This window comes from Staurois parvus, unplaced genomic scaffold (assembly GCF_062004578.1).
Source record: "Staurois parvus isolate SC_StPar_1 unplaced genomic scaffold, SC_StPar_1.0 ptg000362l, whole genome shotgun sequence".
Classification (NCBI taxonomy): Eukaryota; Metazoa; Chordata; class Amphibia; order Anura; family Ranidae; genus Staurois; species Staurois parvus.
Genome location: NW_028318158.1, coordinates 11,123,801 through 11,146,147, shown reverse-complemented (window position 1 = coordinate 11,146,147; position 22,347 = coordinate 11,123,801). Strand labels below are relative to the sequence as shown.

Below are 22,347 nucleotides of genomic sequence, written 5' to 3'. Positions count from 1 at the left end.
AGAAGAGCATAGCTGTTAAATCTGCTAGTTCTAAGTCTGGGTTGTCACTGACAGCCATTGGGAAACGCTCATTAACATGAAGATCACATGATGTTTGTTTACAAACCTGTTGGCTTCAGCTTTCATAGTCCCTGACACAGAGAGAGGCACATTGACAGCTGATGCCAACAGGCTGCAGCTGTCAAACGAGAAAAAATGTTTAAAAAATAATAGGTGAATCTGGTAATAGGTGAAAAAAAAAGAGAATAATGCACATTTTTTATTTTATTTTCCTTTTGTAAGCTTATGATAACAACATACATGTATAAAACAGTGTGCCAAGTAAATGCTTATATGTTCCCTTACCTCCTATACAATATATACGGTGGGCCTTAACCACCTACCGTCCGGCGTTTTATATAAATATATATAAATTATATATGGTAATTATAACCTATCCCCATTTTACCAAAAAGAAGTGTTTTGTTGCAGTCTGTATCCCCACTGGGGGCATAGACTTCAGTAAAAAACCATATGATCTATCCATTCCCCTTCTCTATCCCACACTAATGAAAAAGTTTTGGTTGGAGTTGAGTTTTAAAAATAATCTTATGGCTCTGCTTTGTTGTTCTAGGTTCATGCGTATATTATCAGCTCCCTGAAGAAGGAGATGCCAGCAGTATTTGGCAAGGACAACAAAAAGAAAGAGCTGGTTGCCAGTCTGGGTGAGATCTACGGTCGAATTGAGAAAGAACATCAGATCTCACCGGGAGACTTTCCGAACCTGAAGAAGATGCAGGTACCGTAGACGTAATGCGAATGCAAACCCTTTCAAAGTTTCATGAATACAACGCTGCACCTGTGTGTGTGTGTGTGCCCCAAATCATTCTAGTTTGAAACCTTTCAGAGCAGTTTTTGTTGGCTGCAGTGAAGCAACATCTTGTACCTTTATCAGAATATAAAGTGCTGAGGTAAACAAAAATTAAAGTAATAAATATATCACAAGTGCAAGGAGATAATTATATCCAAAAAATAAACAAAAATCTTGACAGGTAATTAGTGAGTCTTGTGATTATGCTCCTATATACAGTATATTGAATGAAACTTCTGTGCTAGAAAGTGAGAAGTCCAAAACTATAAAAACATCGAAAAGACGTAACACCCACAGGACTTTTTATTCTGATAAATTGTAACTAGACACACTTTTGCTAGCAGCTGTTGTGCAAATTGCTTACACATTCATAGGCTCCAAAGTTTTCATTGCATCATATTGCTTGATAGTATTTCTTCTCAAGTGTGGGGTCTTGTGAGCTACTATGGTGTATACAGAGTGTTAATAAATAATTAAATATTATAAAGGATACTAAAAATGGTGCAAAAACCAATACAATAGTGAAAATAAAATTGTGTGTAAAAATTATGAAAATATGTGGTTCGCTTACATTCTACACATACTCATACCCTTGTGTCATAGAGAATAAAATCAGAAATAGTGTCATGCTCCACTACCAATTGCAATAAAAAAAAGTGTGAATAAATAAATATTAAAAAATAATAGTCTAGCATAAAATATATATATATCAATATCAATGCAATTATTTAATATTTATTTATTCACAGTTTTTATTATTGCAATTGGTAGTGGAGCGCAACACTATTTTTGATTTTATTGATAGTATTTCTTGTTGTGATAAGGTAACACGTATCGCTGATATAGCACCCATTTCACCTAAGATTTTAGGTTAATGTTAGGGGCTTGGTTTAGGTTAAAGCAAACCTGAAGTCATGCAGAACTTCCACTGGTATCACATAGCTGCCCCCTCCAGGTGTCTGCTCAATTGCTCCTTCATGCTGCTTAGCATCCTGGGTCCCAGGTACGTAAAGAAGATCTAAAGCCAATAACTAACATTTCATATAACCTTTTCCATGTTGCAGCTGAAATCCAGCCTGGAGAAGAAGTTATACTTGCAATGGGCCCCTGCCTGTACTGTAAGAGTTGACAGACCAATTTGTCTAGGATCATAGAAATAAAGTCAAACTTGTATCTTATTCCTCATTCTCTCAGAATGTCTCCACAGTACGCGACCAATATCCCAATGCTGCTTGTCTTCTCTGCCTAACTGGCCGCAGCTCCCTGACGTCTTCATGTTCATTGCAGGACTAGAGGTCCTGCATTGTACATGAAGGCTCCAAGGGTCTGCCAACATCATGGGAGTGCCAGAGAAAGGAAAAGAGCACCAGCTGCCTGGGGAATGAGTAATAAAGTAACTCTCTTTATTTCTTATTGTCTAGACCAGCCATTCTTGACTTTCATTCTGTGGAACCCTAGGGTTCCTCCAGAGGTTACATAGTTAGTCTGGCTGAAAAAAGACATAAGTCCATCCAGTTCAACCATTAAAAAAAAAAAAAAAGTCAAAATCCTTTACCCACAGTTGATCCAGAGGAAGGCAAAAAACCCCAGCAAAGCAGGATCCAATTTGCTCCTGCAGGGGAAAAAATTCCTTTCTGATCCCCCGAAAGGCAATTGGATATTCCATGGATCAACTTTACCTATAAATGTTAGATACACAGAATATAACTGGATACTAAGAAAGAATCCAGGCCTTTTTTAAAGCAATCCACAGAGCTGGCCAGAACCAACTCTTGAGGGAGTCTATTCCACATTTTTCACACCTCTCACTGTGAAGAAGCCTTTCCATGTTTGGAGATTAAATTTCCTTGAGCTGTGGCAGATCGATCTGCCAACTGAATGTGCCTGCATACTTCAAGGGTCAGCACAACATGACAGCCAGTAGCATGACACCAATGAACTTTTTGCTATCTGTAAGGATGGCATTGTGACCACCACTGTTAAGGTGACATTCTCTCCATTGACCACCAATGTAGGGGACCCTTGATATCGTGGTTTTAGCAGGGGTTTCCTGAGACCTGAAACTTAGGTCAAGAGTTCCTCTGGGGGTAAAACAGTTGAGAAGACAGTTGGTGCAGACAGTGTGGACAAGGGAACATGGGTAGCTGTCTCCAGCCCAGAGTTCAGCTCTAATTTCAAAAGTTGTTTTTAAGCTTTTTAAATTTACAGATTTAATTAAAATAATAGCTATTGGTCCAGCCATTAACGTTTATTGCACCTAATTCTTTGCTCTAATTTCACTTGTGGAAACCTTGAGAGATATAAGAAATATGTTAGCTGGTTTAACTTGTACTAAAAACTGAAATATATGAAAGCCATTACAAAGCCATGAATTGGAGTAACCTTTTAAAATATATTGTTCAGACATCAAATGGTTTTAGAAAAATTCTATAGCAGTTTTTCTAAAAATAAAAATGGCTAAATATATATGTGAACTTTCTGATTTACTGTGTTTATGTAGGAAAATATCCAACTCTTCCAAGGCAACACTGTCATTTATTAGATTAGTAAACTATGTCAAGGAGCTGTGATAAGTTCCAGATCCCGCTGATGTAAACTTGGCTCTCTCCCGAGGGAAGAAGATTCAAGCAGAAAACATTTTTTTTTTCTTTTTAGAAGAAGAGGGCTCTTACACGAGTAACGGGATATCTGTGATTGTTTCCTCGCCTTTTTATGTTTGTACGGCCCTCATTTATAATATGTTCGTAATGTGGATCCTCCTGGGTCTGCCTGCTTAGATGTTGGTCTATTCTGTGGCATGAAAGCTTTATGCTGTAATATTATGTAGAGAGTTAAAATGCAGGGTTGGGCAAAAAAAAAAGAATATTCAGTACATCTCTGCAATACATGCACCTTTCTCTATGTTTTGTCTATTTAAAGATGAACTCTGGGATAAACAAATATTTTCCAAATACAAGCAGCATTGGTATTCTCTTTGGAAGATCTGTGCAGTAATCCAGTGTGAAACTTTGCTTCTGTGCAGGAGCTCCTGGTCATAAAGACCAGCCACTGCTGAGCTCTCTCTTTGTGCAGTGTGACTGGTCTTGTACCTGCCCCCTTCTGTAGTTCTCTACAGGAAGCCAGTAGTGGGTGTGGTCTGTTGGGTTCCACCCACAGCACTGCACTTTGTACAAGTTAATTGCTGCACAGTGATAATACCACTGATATAGTAATATGTGGATTTGCAAAGTATTTGGTGCACACAAAGTGGATTTAGTTCCTCTGTGGTCATTGAAGAACATGTATTGAAGTTCACTTTTCCAGAGAAAATAATAAATGCACATATTTTTGCAGGAAAAAAATTTGCATTTATTTTTTCCTGCATGAGCCTGGGAAGCATTGTACCCATGATTAGTGGATCAGGGGTGCAATGTCAGGCTGCTACAGGGTTTGTAAATGAACTACGAGAGCACTTATCAGCTCCACGCAGTTCATTCAGAACTACAAACCATCAGCTGCGATGGATGGTGGTACTTGTAGTTCATTAATTCACAGGAAACTGAATGAATGATGTGGCTGTGTGGCTGGAGCCCCACATGGCCGTGCTCTTTTATAAACGTGAAAGCGGGTGAGGGGAGAAGATCCCCCACCTGCTGTCAAACTGAGGGGGGGGGGGGGGAATCGGTGGAACTGGCGACAGTAGCTGGAACATGTAACATGTTCCAAAAGGTAAACTTAGCCTTTAATTAAGATTATTTTTTTTGTGCCCAGCATTCTACTTTAAAAACATTGCAAGTACAGATTAAATACCTGTTGAGTGAGCTTCTAAACTCCTTTAATTTTTAATTTTTTTTTTTTAACCTAGGACCTTTTACAATCCCAAGACTTCACAAAATTCCAACCCTTGAAGAGCAAGCTTCTGGAAACCGTGGATGAGATGCTGGCACATGACATTGCCCACTTGATGGTCTTAGTTAGACAGGAGGAAACTCAGAAACCTGTTCAGATGGTCAAGGGAGGCGCATTTGAGGGCACCCAGAATGGCCCATTTGGGCACGGTTATGGCGAGGGGGCAGGAGAAGGCATCGATGATGCAGACTGGGTGGTATCCAGAGACAAGCCCATGTACGATGAAATCTTCTACACGCTGTCTCCCGTCAATGGAAAGATCACTGGGGCCAACGCCAAGAAGGAGATGGTGAAGTCCAAACTGCCAAACACAGTGCTGGGCAAGATCTGGAAACTGGCTGACATAGACAAGGACGGCTTACTGGATGACGAAGAGTTTGCCTTAGCCAATCACCTCATCAAGGTTAAACTAGAAGGCCACGAGCTTCCCAACGATCTTCCTTGCCATCTCATCCCACCATCCAAAAGAAAATTGGTAGAGTAATTTTGACCAGATAAAGACGGAGGAGGAAGTTCTAACATGTAATGTGAAGTGAACCTACTGTGAGCATTTTGGTTGATAATTCTCTATCTATATCAGGATGCTACCAAAAAAAAAAGAGGACGCAGAGCTTTTATTAACAGAATAACCTAAAGCTAATGGAGTTTTTTTTTTTGTTTTCGGGCTGACAACTACTAAAACATACATTTCCGAAGAAGGGGAAAAAAAAGAGACCTCGAAAAGACGTGCTGTACTTCCCATTCTGTGTTGCGCTGTATTGTGCTTACAGTTCCATTTCTTTGCTATCTAAATACCTCATCGGTGTCTTATCGGTTTGTTGTTTAATGTAGTTCGGTGTATGTAGCCGTCTTGTCATCCGTGATAGCGACATTTCTGTAATACATCCTTGTAGCTAGGTCTCAATGATATTTCAGCACATTCATTGTTTTATCTTTCACAAGATAGTGTTTTTGTATGAGGAATGTCAAGTGATATTGAGGTTTAGTGAGAATGGTAGATGGCTAGATGCAGGTCTCAGAAGGTCAAATCCAGCCAAAACTGAATAGAATGAGGAAGGGTTACAACGTCTGACAGGTGTTTATTGCTGTCAGCTGAGAGAATTCCTTTCACTTCCTGTCCTGGAGATGTGATATCGAGTGCATCTTCCAAAACAGAGGGGAATCCCTTCCTCTGATTCCCCCCCCCCCCCCCATCATCTGCTTTTATAATAGCCTTAAGGCAAAAATCTAAATACCCAAATGAAGAGTTACTTTTACCCACCTAAGAATATGTATTTATGTCACTTAAAGCCTGTGACAGGATAGCGAAAGAAGAAACAGAAAACTAATAAGCTCATCTCTCTGTCACTCTGCTCTCTCCCATTATCAGCATGCTCCTTGCAGTGCAGCATACTTATCTGGTTCTCTGGACTGCTTCTCCCTCCCCCAGTCTGAGCACTGCTATAGAAGAGACTAATACCAGGTCAAATTCAGGTACTTTGCATGTATTTCAAAAATGCATTTAATTATGTATTGATGAATTCAGAGTTGCATTATTTTTTCTGTCCAAGTGACACCGGTCAACCAGGACAAATTTCTTCTTACAGTGACACCATGACTTACAGTGAGAGGAAATCTCTCCAATGGTGACACAAACAGCAAAAAATATGATAGAGGTTTTTAAAGCTGTTTGTTCATTGCACTTCCATCAGGGGTTAAGTAGTGACACATGTCTCCCTAGTGGGGGCCAAGCCAAGAAATCTGGAAGAGGTTGTAACATTTCTCATTCTTTGCAAAACTGAAACACTTGTATCTTGGGTTTTTAAAAATTGTGGTGAAAGCAGTATTGACATTTATTTGTGCCACGTATCATCAGCTCCAGTGCAGTATTAAAAAAAAAAACATTTCCATAAAACACTTTTTATGGGGGCCCAAGTCTGTCAGGAACATGTGGAAGAATTTAAAAATAAAGGTCCACCGTATGGCCACTCCCCCTCCTTAGATTCTGTGGACTGGAAAACTGTGGAGCTAATGAACAATGAATTAATAAAAATTAACTGCAGAAATAAAAAAATATTTAAGGTAAATCATATCAGGAAACCCTGAATATTGGTATTGTTATAACAAAACAATTGTTCAGAGCAGTGGCGTCTCGAGGCAGGTGCAGGGGGGTGCGTGCCGCACCGGGTGACACCAGACCCCCTCCACGAAAAGGTACGTTGTAAAACAAGCCGACGATCCCCGCAGGATGGATCAGATCTGCGAATTGGGGAGCATAATGGATCGGACTCCAATCCATTATGCTCAATGCGCAGATCCGAACCATCCTGCGGGGATCGTCGGCATGCAACCTATACGGGGTGACACCGGACCCGCTTCACGAAAACGTAAGTTGTAAAGAAAGCCGACGATACCCGCAGGATGGATCAGATCTGCGGATTGGGGAGCATAATGGTTCGGAATCTGATCCATTATGCTCAATCCGCAGATCCAATCCATTCTGCAGGGATTGTCGTAAGGGGTGTCACCAAGTGTTATCGCACTGGGTGACACCAACCCTAGGGACGCCCCTGACTCAGAGTATTAGCCTCTCCTTCTGCTGCAAGGGCAGCAGGTATTATGGTGTCACACTTTGCTCTGTCGAGTTTTCTGAAACTAAGTGCTGAGAGATTTGGCTAGAGGTTGATGAGATAGAAATGTAAGTTTGATGTGGGATGAATATGAACAATAACAAAAATATTAGAGAATATTTCATAATAGCTAAAAAGCTCAAGTTGTCATTTAAATGACCTGGCATGAACTTTATACGAGTTTAGATAAGACACCACAAAGAAAAGCAACATTGTGAGGAATTCTGTCAGTTCAAGTGGTTGTAAACCTCAGACATGAAATGTGAACAAAGCATATCCCTGTATAGTGTGTGCTTGCCCTAATCCACAACACTAAGTGTAATTTTTGTCTGCTGCTTCGTTCCTCTACTATCTGCATAAATAACTCCTGACAAACTTTCCTGACACCAAGAGAAAAAAGGTGACAAGGGAGGGCACAGCCTGTGATTGACAGCCTCAGCTCTGTTCCTGTGTGCTATGTGAAGGGGGGGGGAGTTCCTTCTCTCCAATTAGCTCTCAGAGCTCAACTCACTGAGTTAAACATTAGCTTCCCTCCCCCTGCTTTTCAGAGCTGAGAGATCCTGTGTAAGTTCTGCACTTTGAATGGATGTAGGGGACAGATGCTGCAGATAAACAGGTGCGACTCAGGTTGGAGGATTATTTCATCTCTGTGTATTATCTGAGGCCAGTCACTTCATTGGGTATATGTTAGAGTTTACAACCACTTTAAGCATGGTTTGAATAATAAAATCACATTTTTGATTTGCTGCCCAGAGCAGGTGTTCTTATGTTTTTCCCCACCAGCCACCTTTAGGCTCTTTGGTTGCTCAATCACGCTTCGCCTCCCATTAACCATGTGACTTCTGCCATTATACTGGCAAGCATTGTTGTGATAAAATTGTAATGAACACTAAACTCTTACGTTACCTTCATTCCTGCACAGTAGTGCAGCCACCTCTCCTGAACTGATTTCACTGCACACTGTGAGGTGTTTACAATGTGCATTAGTGGGGTGTCAAACTGGTGGCCCTCCGGCTGTTGCAAAACTACAAGTCCCATCATGCCTCTGTCTTTGGGAGTCATGCTTGTAACTGTGAATCTTGCAATGCCTCATGGGGCTTGTAGTTTGGCAACAGCTGGAGGGCCGCCAGTTGGACACCCATGAGCTAAAGCAAGTCAGATGTAGCCTGCCTTGTTTCCTGGTTGGAGGACACCCCTCTTAATCAAGCCTTTTCCTTCCCAGCCTAACTGTCCCTAGCCCCCCCCCCTTTCATTCCGTGGATTTGGGTGCGTTCCATCACCAACCTCACATATGGGCATTACCTGGGTTGGTCTGCATGTAAATACAGTCTGCCTAGGACACCCACCCTCCAGATTGACATCCACCCAACAAGGCATTTTGATATTTGCATACCTCCTTCCAAGAGTCATCCCAATGCTCTTAAATGGAGAACTGAGACAGGATGCTGTGATGTGTTTTATAACTTTTGTACAGCACCATGCCTGCCCCTCTCGGTTGCCATAATCATATAGAAGCACAGAGACCCGGAGATGACAAAGTAAGGTGAAAATGGAAAGGTTTTTAAAATGTAATTAGCATGTGGATGAGGGAGAGGGATGAACCAGGGAAGGTAAAATCTAAGCAGATTAAACTTTAGCTTTAAAATACTGTATTCTACTTGTCACAGCCCCCCTTTTAAAGGAATACAGCTTTTGTCACTTGCTTAGAGGAAAATCTGTTGAGATTATGAAATAAAGGACAGGATGATATCCCATGTTCGCTCCTCCCAGCCTCTCCTATCATACAGACAGTATAGTCAGCTGTCATTAGGATGGAATCAGTCTTTGTGAGACTCCATTTTCATGAACATTAGTGGACTCCACTGAAAGCCACCATAGTTCTGAGCACACAACAGTAAACCTAAATACAAATTGATTTTTAAATGTGCTTTTAAGAATATTCTCAGCTACATGTAATAGAAAATAATTTTATAACCCTTGAAAATCTGTTTCCAAAAAGAGATCTTATTCTGCACACAGTTGACTTCCTATCAGTAATTGTAATACGAGGTGGTTTGAAGACTAGTTTTGTAACACGCTAACAGATGGCAGCACAAGGCTGCATGCACAGTCCCAGGGAGCGCCAACTTTCATAAGTCAGTGTGCTAAAAAGACATTGTCCTGTGTACATCGGGAGCTGTGCAACTGGTGCTATTCTGACCACATGTGTTACCACGTCTGCTATTTCATCATAGACAGCAAGTTAGAACAAAGAGCAAACATTTTGCGTGAAAGTGGGCAAATCTCTGGATCATACTTTTGTCAAAACGGCGACCTTTGAGATGGATCTTTATCTTCAGGAAGAGGGCATTTTTGGGAGTTAAGCTCGTTGAAGGTCTTCCTGACAGCTCGTCATCTTCGAGTGATGTTCTTCCGCTCTTGAAGTGAACATACCACTCAAAACAACTCGAGCAACTCATTGTCGTGAGTCAAAACATCTCTGTGACAGATTTGCCCATTTTCACACAGAATTCCACATGTTCTCTTTGTTCTAACTTGCTGTCCATGATGAAATAGCAGTTTCACAGCTGCCAATGTACACAAGACGATGTCTTTTGGCACACTTACTTATGAAGGTTGGTGCTCCCTGTGGCTTTGCGTGCAGCCTTGTAATGCCATCTGTTGGCATGTTACAAAACTAGTCTCAAAATGTTTTGATACCACCTTGTAATTACTCTGCAATTAGCCCTTTCTCAGCCCAAGATATGTCAATTACATGGAATGGCAAAGGATATGGTAATTTGTCCAGTGAGTGCAAGGTCATTTATCTCTTATTCTGTGTTAGTAAAAGAACGTTTTGCATGCACATTTGTGAATTTCCAGAATAGATGTTTCATGTATTGTATGGTGAAGTCAGCAATCTTTGGTTTACTGGCAATTTTAATCAGAGTTCCAGGCAAATTGATAGCACAAATTTGAAATATATGCACTATATGGTGAAAGGTTTGTGGGCATCTGACCATCACACCTACTATGTATGGGCTTGTTGGATTGGCCATTTCACAACCATGAGTATTAGTATGGACTTGGCCCTCCTTTGTAACTATAACAGCCTCCACTCTTTGGGAAGGCTTTCTATATGATTTTGGAAGGAGTTTTTGGACCTTTGTGCCCTTTCAGTCAAAAGAATGTTACTGGAGTCAGGTGCTGATGTTGGATGAGAAGACCTGGGTCATAGATGTTGTTCCAATTCATCCAAAAAGTGTTCAGTAGGGTTGAGGTCAGGGACCTATACAGGCTAGCAAGCGTTATTCCACATAAAACTCATAAAAGCATGCCTTTATAGAGCTGGCTTTGTGCACCTGAACTCAATCATTTAGATGGGTGTGTATAAGTGTTTATCCATATAGTGTATATGTGAGCTGATACCTGCCAACATTTTTAATTCAGCTCAACCAGACATGCGATTTACACAAGTCTGCCACATTGCATACCCAGGAGGGGGGCACCATCACCTGTCTGCTCACTGGAATCAAGAATGCTTCATGATCAGGGGCGGACTGACAACTCATGGGGCCCCCGTGCAATAGGGGATCATGGGACCCCTGTGTCCTTGCCTACACTCAAACCATACCCAAAAAGCCTATGAAAGGTACCAGGACATCTCATGGGGCCACTGTGTCCTCACCTACACTCAAACCACACCCAAAAAAGCCTGTGAAAGGTACCAGGACATCTCATGAGGCCACTGTGTCCTCACCTACACTCAAACCACACCCAAAAAAGCCTATGAAAGGTACATGGGGCATCTCATTGGTCCCCCTACTTTCCCCAGGCCCCCAGGCAATAGGGGATCATGGGGCCTCTGTGGCCTTGCCTACACTCAAACCACACCCAAAAAAGCCTATGAAAGGTACCAGGGGCATCTCATGGGGCCCCCTACTGACCCCGGGCCATCGAGCAGTACCCAAGTTCCCGAATAGTCAGTCCGCCCATGTTCATGATGCTTATTGATTATACAGTGAGCATGTAGGTAACACAGGAATCTGCAAAGCTGCACCAGGTATTATTTTTCCGCCATCCTGGCAGTGCAGTAGACCTGTGTGAATCACAAGACTGGCTGAAAAGAATCAAAAATCCTTAGACCGCTAAAACATTAGCTCTAAATGTATTCCTTATGTGTATTTAGCTGGAGTTCAACTGTAAATCCCATGTTGCATTAGTGATCCTGTTGCTGGCTAGACTCACAAGTGACTGGATCACTACGTAGGTCCCAGAAGGACAGTGAGCCACTCATCTGCTGGATGGGCAAGGCTCTCTCTGGCCTCTTAGGTTCTGCAGTATTTTTGTCAGCAAGTGAGCGATGCCTTACTCATGCAGCCAATGACTGAGTCACACATAGACAGGTGAGTGCACATTTTAGTGATCCTGTCTCTGGCAAGTTCTCAGATTGCTAGTTTGTCATTGGCCAAAGAATACTGTATGTTTTTCAGTAATCATTACAATTGCTGAAGAACGTTTACTGTAAATCTCCATCTAGGATAAGAAATAATGGCAAAACAATATGAAAAACGGATAGTATTTTTATCTTTTGTCTATAATATGTAACTTATTTTATAAATATATACTTCAAAGTCTTGTGTTTTACTGTCATTCTATATTTTACAAAGCTCCCCCACTTCCAGCTCTTGCTCATTTCCTTGCTTTGTCTGGCTGTGATGTTGGATCTGATAGTGTCCTGATGTGTCGGTATGATTCATCGTCCTGATTTACACACTGTACACCGAGGATTGGGAAGTCGTAGTAGAAGGAAGTACACAGGTGCACACACACAGGATTATATCATTGGGCAATGCACATGACAGTTGTAAGTGCTGCAATGTACACAGCAGGAGCCAATCAGTTCCAAGCTTGTGAGTGTTAAACATAGTGCAGTGTTTCTCAACCAGAGTTACATAGTTACATGTCAAACTACTAAAGCCACCCAGTTCAACTTGCCAGCCAGCTAACCAACAACAGTGGTCAGCAGCCAAAGTCTAAAAATTGCTTTAATCAGCAAGGGACATGGATAGGTATCACTTATCAAAAAGGGGGATAAGATAGCCAGTTCAACTTGCCAGCCAGGTAGCCAACAACCAAATTAACCTGTCTAACAATATGCGTTTAAAAACTCTTTTGTATGCTGTAATGGAGGTTAGTGAGTGCACTGGATACCCTGGCTGCCATTGTGCTATATGCTGGGTGTCCAGTGCGCTCCTGTACCTTTAAGGAGGGGTGGGCTCCCTCAGGATCACCTGCCCTTGGTCTATCCATTAAATACATGTGCCTCTACTATGAGGAAAAATTTGTAGAGTTAGGACCACAGAATGTCGGGGTGCCGTGATGTGGCTCTGTGGCTTACATATGTATTTAAAAATAGGGGTTTAGTTAGCACACATTTACAAACGCACATTGTTAGACAGGTTAATTTGGTTGTTGGCTAGCTAGCTGGCAAGTGATTGTAAGCTGCTCAGGCCCTGAAGCAGCAAAGCAACTCCAAATCATAACATTTCCACCACCATGCTTCACAGTTGCTATGAGACTCTTCTCTTGATGATGTTAAGCATGTCTACTGTTACTGTGACTTAGCAACTCAAAAATGATCTTTCTTCAGAGAGCCTGGTATTTGCCTGTATGTTCAATGGCAAACTGTAATCTTGCTGTAATATTCTTTTTAGACAGCAAAAGCTTTTTTTTTTCTTAAAACAGCAAATCTCTCATGCAGGTTGAATTGGTGCAATCTCTGTCAGGTTGTATCAAGTTGGGTTGAATTTGCTGGGCCAGCCAGTCTTAGACAAATTAGCAGTTGTTTGAGATCAGTGCAACTGTAGATTATTTTCCTTATAGTGGAATGATTGGTTTTTTAAATCCCTTATAGATATATTAGACATATAGGAATCCAATTTCTGAGGGCCACAGAGAGCTCTATTGATCTTGGCATGCTCACATTACACATGGCAATAGCAAAGGGAACACCGGACCGAAAATATCTAAGGTTTAAATAAAATAGGTTCCACCTACCTACTTCCAAAGGAAATTCTAATTATTGGCACAATATCTGGAACACTAAATTTTAATTTAAGGAATTTGAAGTGATAGTAGATGTAGAGGTGTTCTTACTTTTTCAATATGATAAATCTGAATTTTTGTTTCTTAGATCAGGAAGATGACTGCATCATGTCAATTTTATGTGTCATTTGTCATCAAGTATATCAAATGTATCTGTAGACACTATTTAAATCAAGATCTGTGTGCCTGTTCAAGTATGTTAAAAAATCAACAATTTCTATAGGGTGTGCATATTTACATAAACGAAAAAAGGGCGCACTCTCATCATGCATTACCGTGGTAAACCACGTATTTATTGTATAATCAAATAGATATATACTCACAAACCAAAGGATAATAAAAGCAGTATGAATAGTCCGCAATGGTGGTCAATGCAATGCTGTGCCCCAATTGGGGATAAGCTGACGCCTTTCAGGAGACGACCCCCCTTCCTCAGAATATATATCTATTTGATTATACAATAAATACGTGGTTTACCATGGTAATGCACGATGAGAGTGAGCCCTTTTTTTGTTTTTGTTCATCATTACCCGGATTTCCCGATCTTTGAAGGGCTGCACCTCTTCATTTGCCATTGTGAATTCCTCTTGGTTTGAATGGAGATTTGAGCGCTGGTTTCGTTTGTTTGTCTTTGTGCATATTTACATGACTGTATACAGTGCACTAGAATGCACCTGCAGTATATCGCACCACAACACCTGGGTGCAAATGCTTTGTGCCTTGTGCTAGGCTCCATTTTGAAAAAAATGTGCAGGACTTATTTTTCCATGCTGCCCAACATAATGTGCCCTATACATTGTAGTGCACTGTGGTGTGAATGGACCTGTCATGTAAACCTGTCTTGAACCTGAAAACCCCATATGGTACAGGGGTTACTTTTAGGTGCCAAGTCACAGATTGGTGGACAGTGAATGCCTGGTTCTGACTCCAGCCCTAAAAAAAAATCATCTGAGGGTTCTTACAAGAGAAGCTTGGAGGGCAGTGGCAGGGTCTTTTTATGGATGATATATTTATTAGTTGTGGTCTCTTTCCTTACACCTCTTTCTGACCTGTTGCTGTTTTGCTGTGGTACCATACTCTATATCAGTAGTATTCCTCCCACTAACACCAATGATGGGGCACTATTCCTCTCACTGACACCAATGATGGGGCACTATTCCTCTCACTGACACCAATGATGGGGCACTATTTCTCCCACTGACACCAATGATGGGGCACTATTTCTCCCACTGACACCAGTGATGGGGCACGATTCCTCCCACTGACACCAATGATGGGGCAATATTCCTCTCACTGACAGCAACGGTGGGGCAATATTCCTCCCCCTTATGCCAAAAAAGGGGCATTGCTTACTGATATCAGGACATTTTCTACTCCCACTGGGCACAGTCCAGCCCCCCTAAAGTCTAAAGAACAGTAAATTGGCCCTTTGTTTAGAAAGTTTGGAGACCCTCTATATACTTGCTTTCTACAGCTTCTCTCTTGTACTTTACTCCTCCGTTTTACATTTTTCTCTAATGGTTCTTACTTTAATTTGTTATGGCACTGTTGCAATCACTCTTCTCCCACACACACTGTTTGCTGACTGCTTAAAATATCTCCCCCCTTTTCATTGATACTTGCAGTACATGCTGGGCTTCACCCTAGTGTTAGCCAGAGATTTTGCTCCTGGCTAGGTTGGAAGGATGAGGTGGAAGCTGACCACCTGCCACCAGTCACACCACATCCAACAGCAGTCAGGGAGTTTCTATTGCATGGTGGTTTGCAGATCACAGTCTGGAAATTTTTAGGTTAGGATGATGGCACTGTCATTATTTTAATAAAAAAAAAATCTAAGTATCTTTTTCCTAATCATCATACAGCTGTCACAAGACCCAGCTCTTTCCCAGCCTGTCTGCAGGGAAACATAAGCAGGAGGAGCCTCTAGTCCTCTGCTGTTGTTCGCATGTTCTAAATGATAAAAAAAACAAACAATACAGAGTAAAAATAAATAAATAATACCAATAAACTGTATTAAATGGGCATACAAATACACTCACCAATCACTTCATTAGGTTCAATTGCTTGGTAACACAAATTGCTAATCAGCCAATCACATGGCAACTTAATGCACTTAGGCATCTAGAAGTGGTGAAGATGACTTGCTGAAGTTCAAACTGAGCATCAGAATGGGGAAGAAATGGGATTTAAATGAACATGGCATTGTTGTTGGTGCCAGACGGCCTGGTCTGAATATTTAAAAAATTGATGATCTACTGGCATTTTTATGCACAGGCATCTTTAGGGTTTACTGAGAAAATATCCAGTATATCCAATATCCAGTGAGCGGCAGTTGTGTGGATGAAAATGCCTTGTTGATGTCAGAGGTCAGAGGAGAATGGGCAGGCGAGATGATAGATAGTAACTCAAATAACCACTCGTTACAACCAAGGTATGCAGACTACCATCTCTGAATGCACAACACATATCGAACCTTGAAGCAGATGGGCTACAGCAGCAGAAGACCACACCAAGTGCCACTCCTGTCAGCTAAGAACAGGTAATGGAGGCTACAATTCACACAGGCTTACCAAAATTGGACAATTGAAGATTGGAAAAACTTTGCCTGGTCTGATGAGTCTTGATTTCAGCTGTGACATTCAGATGGTAGGGTCAGAATTTGGCGTAAACAACATGAAAGCATGAATCCATCCTACCTTGTAAAAATGGTTCAGGCTGGTGGTGGTGGTGTAATGGTGTGGGGATATTTTCTTGGCACTAGCAAGGTGTATCTAATAAAGTGGCCGTGAGTGTAGATGCTTAAATGCATTGAATTGCTGCCATGTGGTTGACTGATTAACAATTTGTGTTACCAAGCAAAAGGTGTACCTAATAAAGTGGCGTGTAGGAGTGTATATTCAAAATCAAATCTTTATTATTTTCTGAAAATACCATGGTGTGGGCAGATATCTGTCAGCCAGAAGCTGTTTTACACCCCTCCAGCCTTTGTCTTAGAGTAAGAGGGAGGTGATATTATATGTAATATCCTGCCCCCATTATGTTTAGCTGGTTAGTGGGCATGGAGGAGGAGGGAGGAAGTGGACTGTCATTTATACACCCACATGTGTGACTCTATAGTCACATGGGCTGCTCAGATGTGATAGGGAGGAAACGCTCAGCATAGAAACTCACTGAAAACTGAGCATGTGCAGAGTTGCCTCTATAGCTGCAAACTCCCTAGATGAATTGGAGACATGAACAGAAGATGGAGATAAAGAACAGCAGGATCAACCAGTTTTTTTGCAGAATACAGAAAATGAATCCCATATTAGTGAACGAGTGAGTATGGACAGCATGTAATACAGCATTTATTGACAGTTTTTTTATCATTTGGATTTAGTGACACTTTAATACTGTGTGGGTATTGCTAAAGGTTTTTGCACATTGCACAGTCTTGTTTGTAGTCAGGAATCAGGCCAAGCATCCTTTGTGTTCTTCAAGAATATTGTGATTTCAGGGTGGTGGAGACATGAGGTCTAACATGGATTAAGATGAGGAGTATAGAGGGTCCAGCAGGTGATCTGAAGACTCTTTGATAGTGTAAAATGAATGCTGCAGGTGACAGAGGAAGAAGTAGGATTCATTGTCAAGACAAATAATATGACACTTTTTGTGTTTTTACTGGCTTTAGATCTGTTTCAGGTTTTAAGTTTGATTTTGCAGGATCTAACAAGGCCCTGATTTCAACCTGTGTCTCTTTTGAACTTGCAGTTGGCAGTGGGAACATCGATGTAGTAGGGGCTGTATTGGCAGTGATTTTTAGCAATTTCCTGTGACTTGGATTTGCCAGTGTCCACCCACACACGTACCATGTTAACAACCTTGACCATCTTTTGTATCATATCCACAGACTCTGACCATCTGTTGTATTATGTTTGCAGTCTCCTATCATTTTTATATTGTATATAAGAGAGGAGAGACCCTACCATTCTACTACAAACTGATATCTAAAGCTGACCTACTGCATTGGCCTTAATTTGAGCCATGGGTGGCCCTACCATCTGGTTCAACAAAAGTAGATTTAAAAATCAACTGAGCCAGTTGGAAAAATATCAGCCGAACAATGACTGCATCTTATTAGACGCAGTCACTGTTTGTCAGTGCCGCTGTATCCAGGCAGCCGGGGTTCTCCATCCACCCCGGCTGAACAAAATAAAATAAGCCGGGTATGGTCAGCTTTATAAATAATGAAGGTACTTCTCCAGGTCTCTGTTCAGTATCCAGCACCATTAGTTGTCTTCATGCTTTTGCCATAGTTGCCCACATGAGAGATGTGAATATTTTTTATCAGTGTTAGAAAAGTGGATTTGGCTGTTGCCTGAAATGGAATACTCCTTTTTTTTTTTTTTTTTTAAACAATGAAAATACAGTATGGCTTACATAATTTCTATGGTTCAATATTTTCGGAGGCTGACTTGGAACAAAATTACATAAAAGCTTGACTTTGATCTGCATTCTTGTTCAGGTCAGTTAATCAATGACAGCCCTTATGTTTTTTGGTCATACGTGTATCATTTCAAACATTTGAGGAACCAGTTGATTGCTTTTTTTTAATTGCATCTAATAAATGCTGTATTTTAAAAATACTCCTTAGATCTACTAAGACCTACCGGTATTTTACAACATTGAAGCTGGAAATGATTGGATGGGTTAGAAATGTAGCTGTTTAGGCAAACAATCACTGACAAATAATTTGTCCCATGGTCATTTCATTCAGTTTCAGCTCAAAATTGGCACTACTTTTGTCATTTTCAATGTAAGCACACAACCAATGTTTTCAGGGTGGCATTTAATAATTTGTTACTGATTTTTATTATTGCAATTTATGAGATTCCTCAAATTTATAGTTGGTGTTATATAAAACAATTGTATTCTACATCAAAAGATTTAATAGTTTGGAACAGATAGACCTGCATAAAACCCCTATATACAGTTGTGACCAAAATTATTCAACCCCCACTGAAATTGAGTGTTTTGGCCAGTTTGACATTGCTTTTGATCATTCAGTCATCTTGCTTACATTTACATTAAAGAGGCACTTGTAGGTCAGACAAATATAACATAACAGTTATAATGAAATAACCACAAATGTCTTTTCTGTGCTCACAGCATTATCAGTTTTATTCAACCCCCAAGTGACATTCAATCTTAGTACTTAGTACAGCATCCTTTTACAGTTATAACAGCTTTTAAACGTGAAGCATAGCTTGACACAAGTGTCTTGCAGCGATCTACGGGTATCTTCGCCCATTCTTCATGGGCAAAGGCCTCCAGTTCAGTCACATTCTTAGGCTTGCGCACTGCAACTGCTTTCTTTAAGTCCCACCAGAGGTTCTCAATCGGATTTAAGTCTGGTGACTGCGATGGCCACTCCAAAATGTTCCAGCCTTTCCTCTGCAACCATGCTCTAGTGGACTTGGAGGTATGCTTGGGATCATTGTCCTGTTGAAAGGTCCAACGTCTCCCAAGCCTCAGGTGTGTGACGGACTGCATCACGTTTCCATCCAATATCTCCTGGTACTGAAGAGAATTCATGGTACCTTGCACACGCTGAAGCTTCCCTGTACCTGCAGAAGCAAAACAGCCCCAAAGCATGATTGACCCTCCACCATGCTTCACAGTAGGCAAGGTGTTCTTTTCATCATAGGCCTTGTTCTTCCTCCTCCAAACATAGCGTTGATCCATGGGCCCAAACAGTTCTAATTTTGTTTCATCAGTCCACAGAACACTATCCCACAACTTTTGTGGTTTGTCCACATGGCTTTTGGCATACTGCAGTCGACTCTTCTTATTCTTTGGAGACAGCAAGGGGGTACGCCTGGGAGTTCTGGCACGGAGGCCTTCATTACGCAGTGTGCGTCTTATTGTCTGGGCTGAAACTTCTGTACCCACATCTGACAAATCTTTTCTCAGTTCCTCAGCAGTCACACGGGGACTTCTCTCCACTCTACGCTTCAGGTAGCGCACAGCAGTCGAAGTCAGCATCTTCTTTCTGCCACGACCAGGTAGCGTTTCAACAGTGCCCTTTGCCTTGAATTTGCGAATGATGCTTCCTAAGGTGTCTCTTGGTATGTTTAACATCTTTGCAATCTTCTTATAGCCATTGCCCTTCCTGTGAAGAGAAATCACCTCTTCTCTTGTCTTCCTGGACCATTCTCTTGCCTTCACCATGTTTGTAACCACACCAGTAAATGTCTAGAAGGAGCTGAGTATCACAGTCATTTTAAAGCTGCCTAATTGGTGCTTATTATGCTTGATTGCTGCTCGGTGACATCCACAGGTGTTTTCAATACCTGATGGAAAGCACCTGTATGAACCTCTGTTCTTCAGAGTGGTAGTCTTTAAGGGGTTGAATAATTGTGGCAATGAAGAAACCACATAAGAACCATTTACTACTGTATTACATAAACAATTGATGTCATTTTAGTTGCATTTGGGTAGTTACAACGTCCTTGTAGGATTTGATTCTGAATACAATTCCAAATGTACACTATAGTCCCTAAACCCCTTTACAGCATTGGGGGTTGAATAATTTTGGTCACAACTGTAATCCCCAATTTACACGCAAGGCTGTAGTTATCCTCCACACACAGAGATCAGCTCAGCATGTATTATATTAAAGGTTATCAAAAAGCAAATCTTTCTTTTTTCTTGTTTTGTATGGATTAGGGAAAGGTTAGACCACAGTCAGGTTTTTATTGCTGAAATACATGTATAAGAGGGGAAGAATCTCCTATTTTTGTGATGTGATTGACCATTTTTATTCTTTACACTGACTACTTTGGTGAGGCTGCTCACATACACCAGACTAACCCAAAAAGAGGGGGGTCCTTAGAGAAATCTAAATTTATAGAAAGCAGAAATGGACCCACATCAGTGTTCATAGAATGCAGAAACGTTATTGTTTGAAAAAGAAATCTAATATGTTTCAGGGGTTCAGACACTCCCCCTTAATCGAGCTGTTAATAATATGAAATTGGCTGAATAGGTCATTCAATGGATATACCAAGTCCTTGTTACTAAATGATGATTGTGGGGGGAAGGGAAATCTGAACCCTCAAGGTGCTTAGTTAATTTTTTTTTCTACCATTTATTTAAAGTGGTTGTAAACCACTCACATGAAATATGAGCAAAGCAAATCCTTCTATAGTGTGTATTTGTCTCAATCTAGAGCATTGAGTGTCATTTATGTTTGCTGTCTTGTTCCTCTGCTATCAGCACAAGTCATGTTTTCCTGACACCAAGAGAAAAATGGTGATGGGGAGGGACCTCCAGCTGATTGACAGCCTTAGCTCTGTTCCTGTGTGCGGTGTGAAGGGGAGGCGGGGGTGTCCCTACCCTCCAATCAGCTACAAATGAGCTCTGCAGAGTGTAACTTCAGTTCCCCACTCCCTGCTTTTGCAGAGGCTCAAAAATGCTTTGTAAATTCTGGACTTTGAATGGCTTTACAGAAGAAATAGCTGCAGATAAACAGGTAAAACTTATGTAGGAGGTTTTGTGTCATCTCTGGGTATATGTAAGGGTTAACTACTTTAGCAATAGGACACTTAATTCTATGAATGCTGTTTTTAGCACAATACTCTTTCTACAAATTAGGTTTTTATTGTTGGTTCACTCTCTTTAAAAGCCTTGCATTTTTGGAAAAGCACCAGGAAATAAATGTCTAACTTTTTTTTTTCTTTTGAATGGAAATTCTACTTTGGAGATTCGTCTTCTCTATTAGTCTTGGCAATCATTGTCACCAAGACAGAAAGAAATGGGAGATCCAAAATTTGACATCTGCCTCAAGAACAAGAGGTGAAGGGGAATTTTTTCAACACGTGTTCTGATGGGTGACAACCATCCAAGAGGTGAATTCCTCATTTTGCAAAGATGTTTCCCTTCCTTATAAATTCAGTGCAGAAAGTGAGGGAAATTCTCTATGAACTGAATGGGGTTAACCCCTCCCTAAACAAAACGATTTGGCCATACATGCACTTAAAATGTTGATTCCCAGTAAGATTTGCAGCTGGGTTTCTTCTATACTTACAGTTTATGTAAGAACTCATCTGTATTAATGCTAAATAACTGTTATCACCCCACACCCGGGTAACAATTGTTTAACCCTTGTGCACCCAGAAAATATTTTGTATAATATGTATCCCTGTGCCATGTCTTCAGTTGGTTGGACCACTCAATAAAGTATTGGTTTCTACAAACAGATAATGATTGTATTGATAGTGTAGCTATGTATACACTGTATTATACAGACCACAGATTAGATATGACCAAGGTGGATTGCAGCAGGTAATGAGGTGGCTGTGCTCAGCATGGCTATTGATGACTTAACCTGCACACCCAGATGGGGCGTACTTCTTACTGATGGTTTTATGAATAAAATGTAACATATAAAGATTAATAAAATAAACATATTTACATTCCAATCCTTTGTACTATTTTATTTTATTTGAGCTTTGCTGTACATACAGTTGTGACCAAAATTATTCAACCCCCAATGCTGTAAAGGGGTTTAGGGACTATAGTGTACATTTGGAATTGTATTCAGAATCAAATCCTACAAGGACGTTGTAACTACCCAAATGCAACTAAAATGACATCAATTGTTTATGTAATACAGTAGTAAATGGTTCTTATGTGGTTTCTTCATTGCCACAATTATTCAACCCCTTAAAGACTACCACTCTGAAGAACAGAGGTTCATACAGGTGCTTTCCATCAGGTATTGAAAACACCTGTGGATGTCACCGAGCAGCAATCAAGCATAATAAGCACCAATTAGGCAGCTTTAAAATGACTGTGATACTCAGCTCCTTCTAGACATTTACTGGTGTGGTTACAAACATGGTGAAGGCAAGAGAATGGTCCAGGAAGACA

General features: G+C 40.9%; 1 protein-coding gene across 2 annotated transcripts in view; it reads left to right on the top strand.

Annotated features, from left to right (window-relative positions):
- LOC149456439 (EH domain-containing protein 3) overlaps window positions 1–21,896 on the top strand; it is a 94,830-nt gene extending 72,934 nt beyond the window's left edge. For both annotated transcript variants that reach the window (XM_089685113.1, XM_089685112.1), the window contains 2 exons: window positions 614–778; window positions 4,695–21,896. In XM_089685113.1, the coding sequence (XP_089541239.1) occupies window positions 614–778; window positions 4,695–5,222 (693 nt within the window). In that variant the 3' untranslated portion in view covers window positions 5,223–21,896. The remainder of the gene's footprint in view (window positions 1–613; window positions 779–4,694) is intronic.
- The last annotated feature ends 451 nt before the right edge of the window (window positions 21,897–22,347 follow it).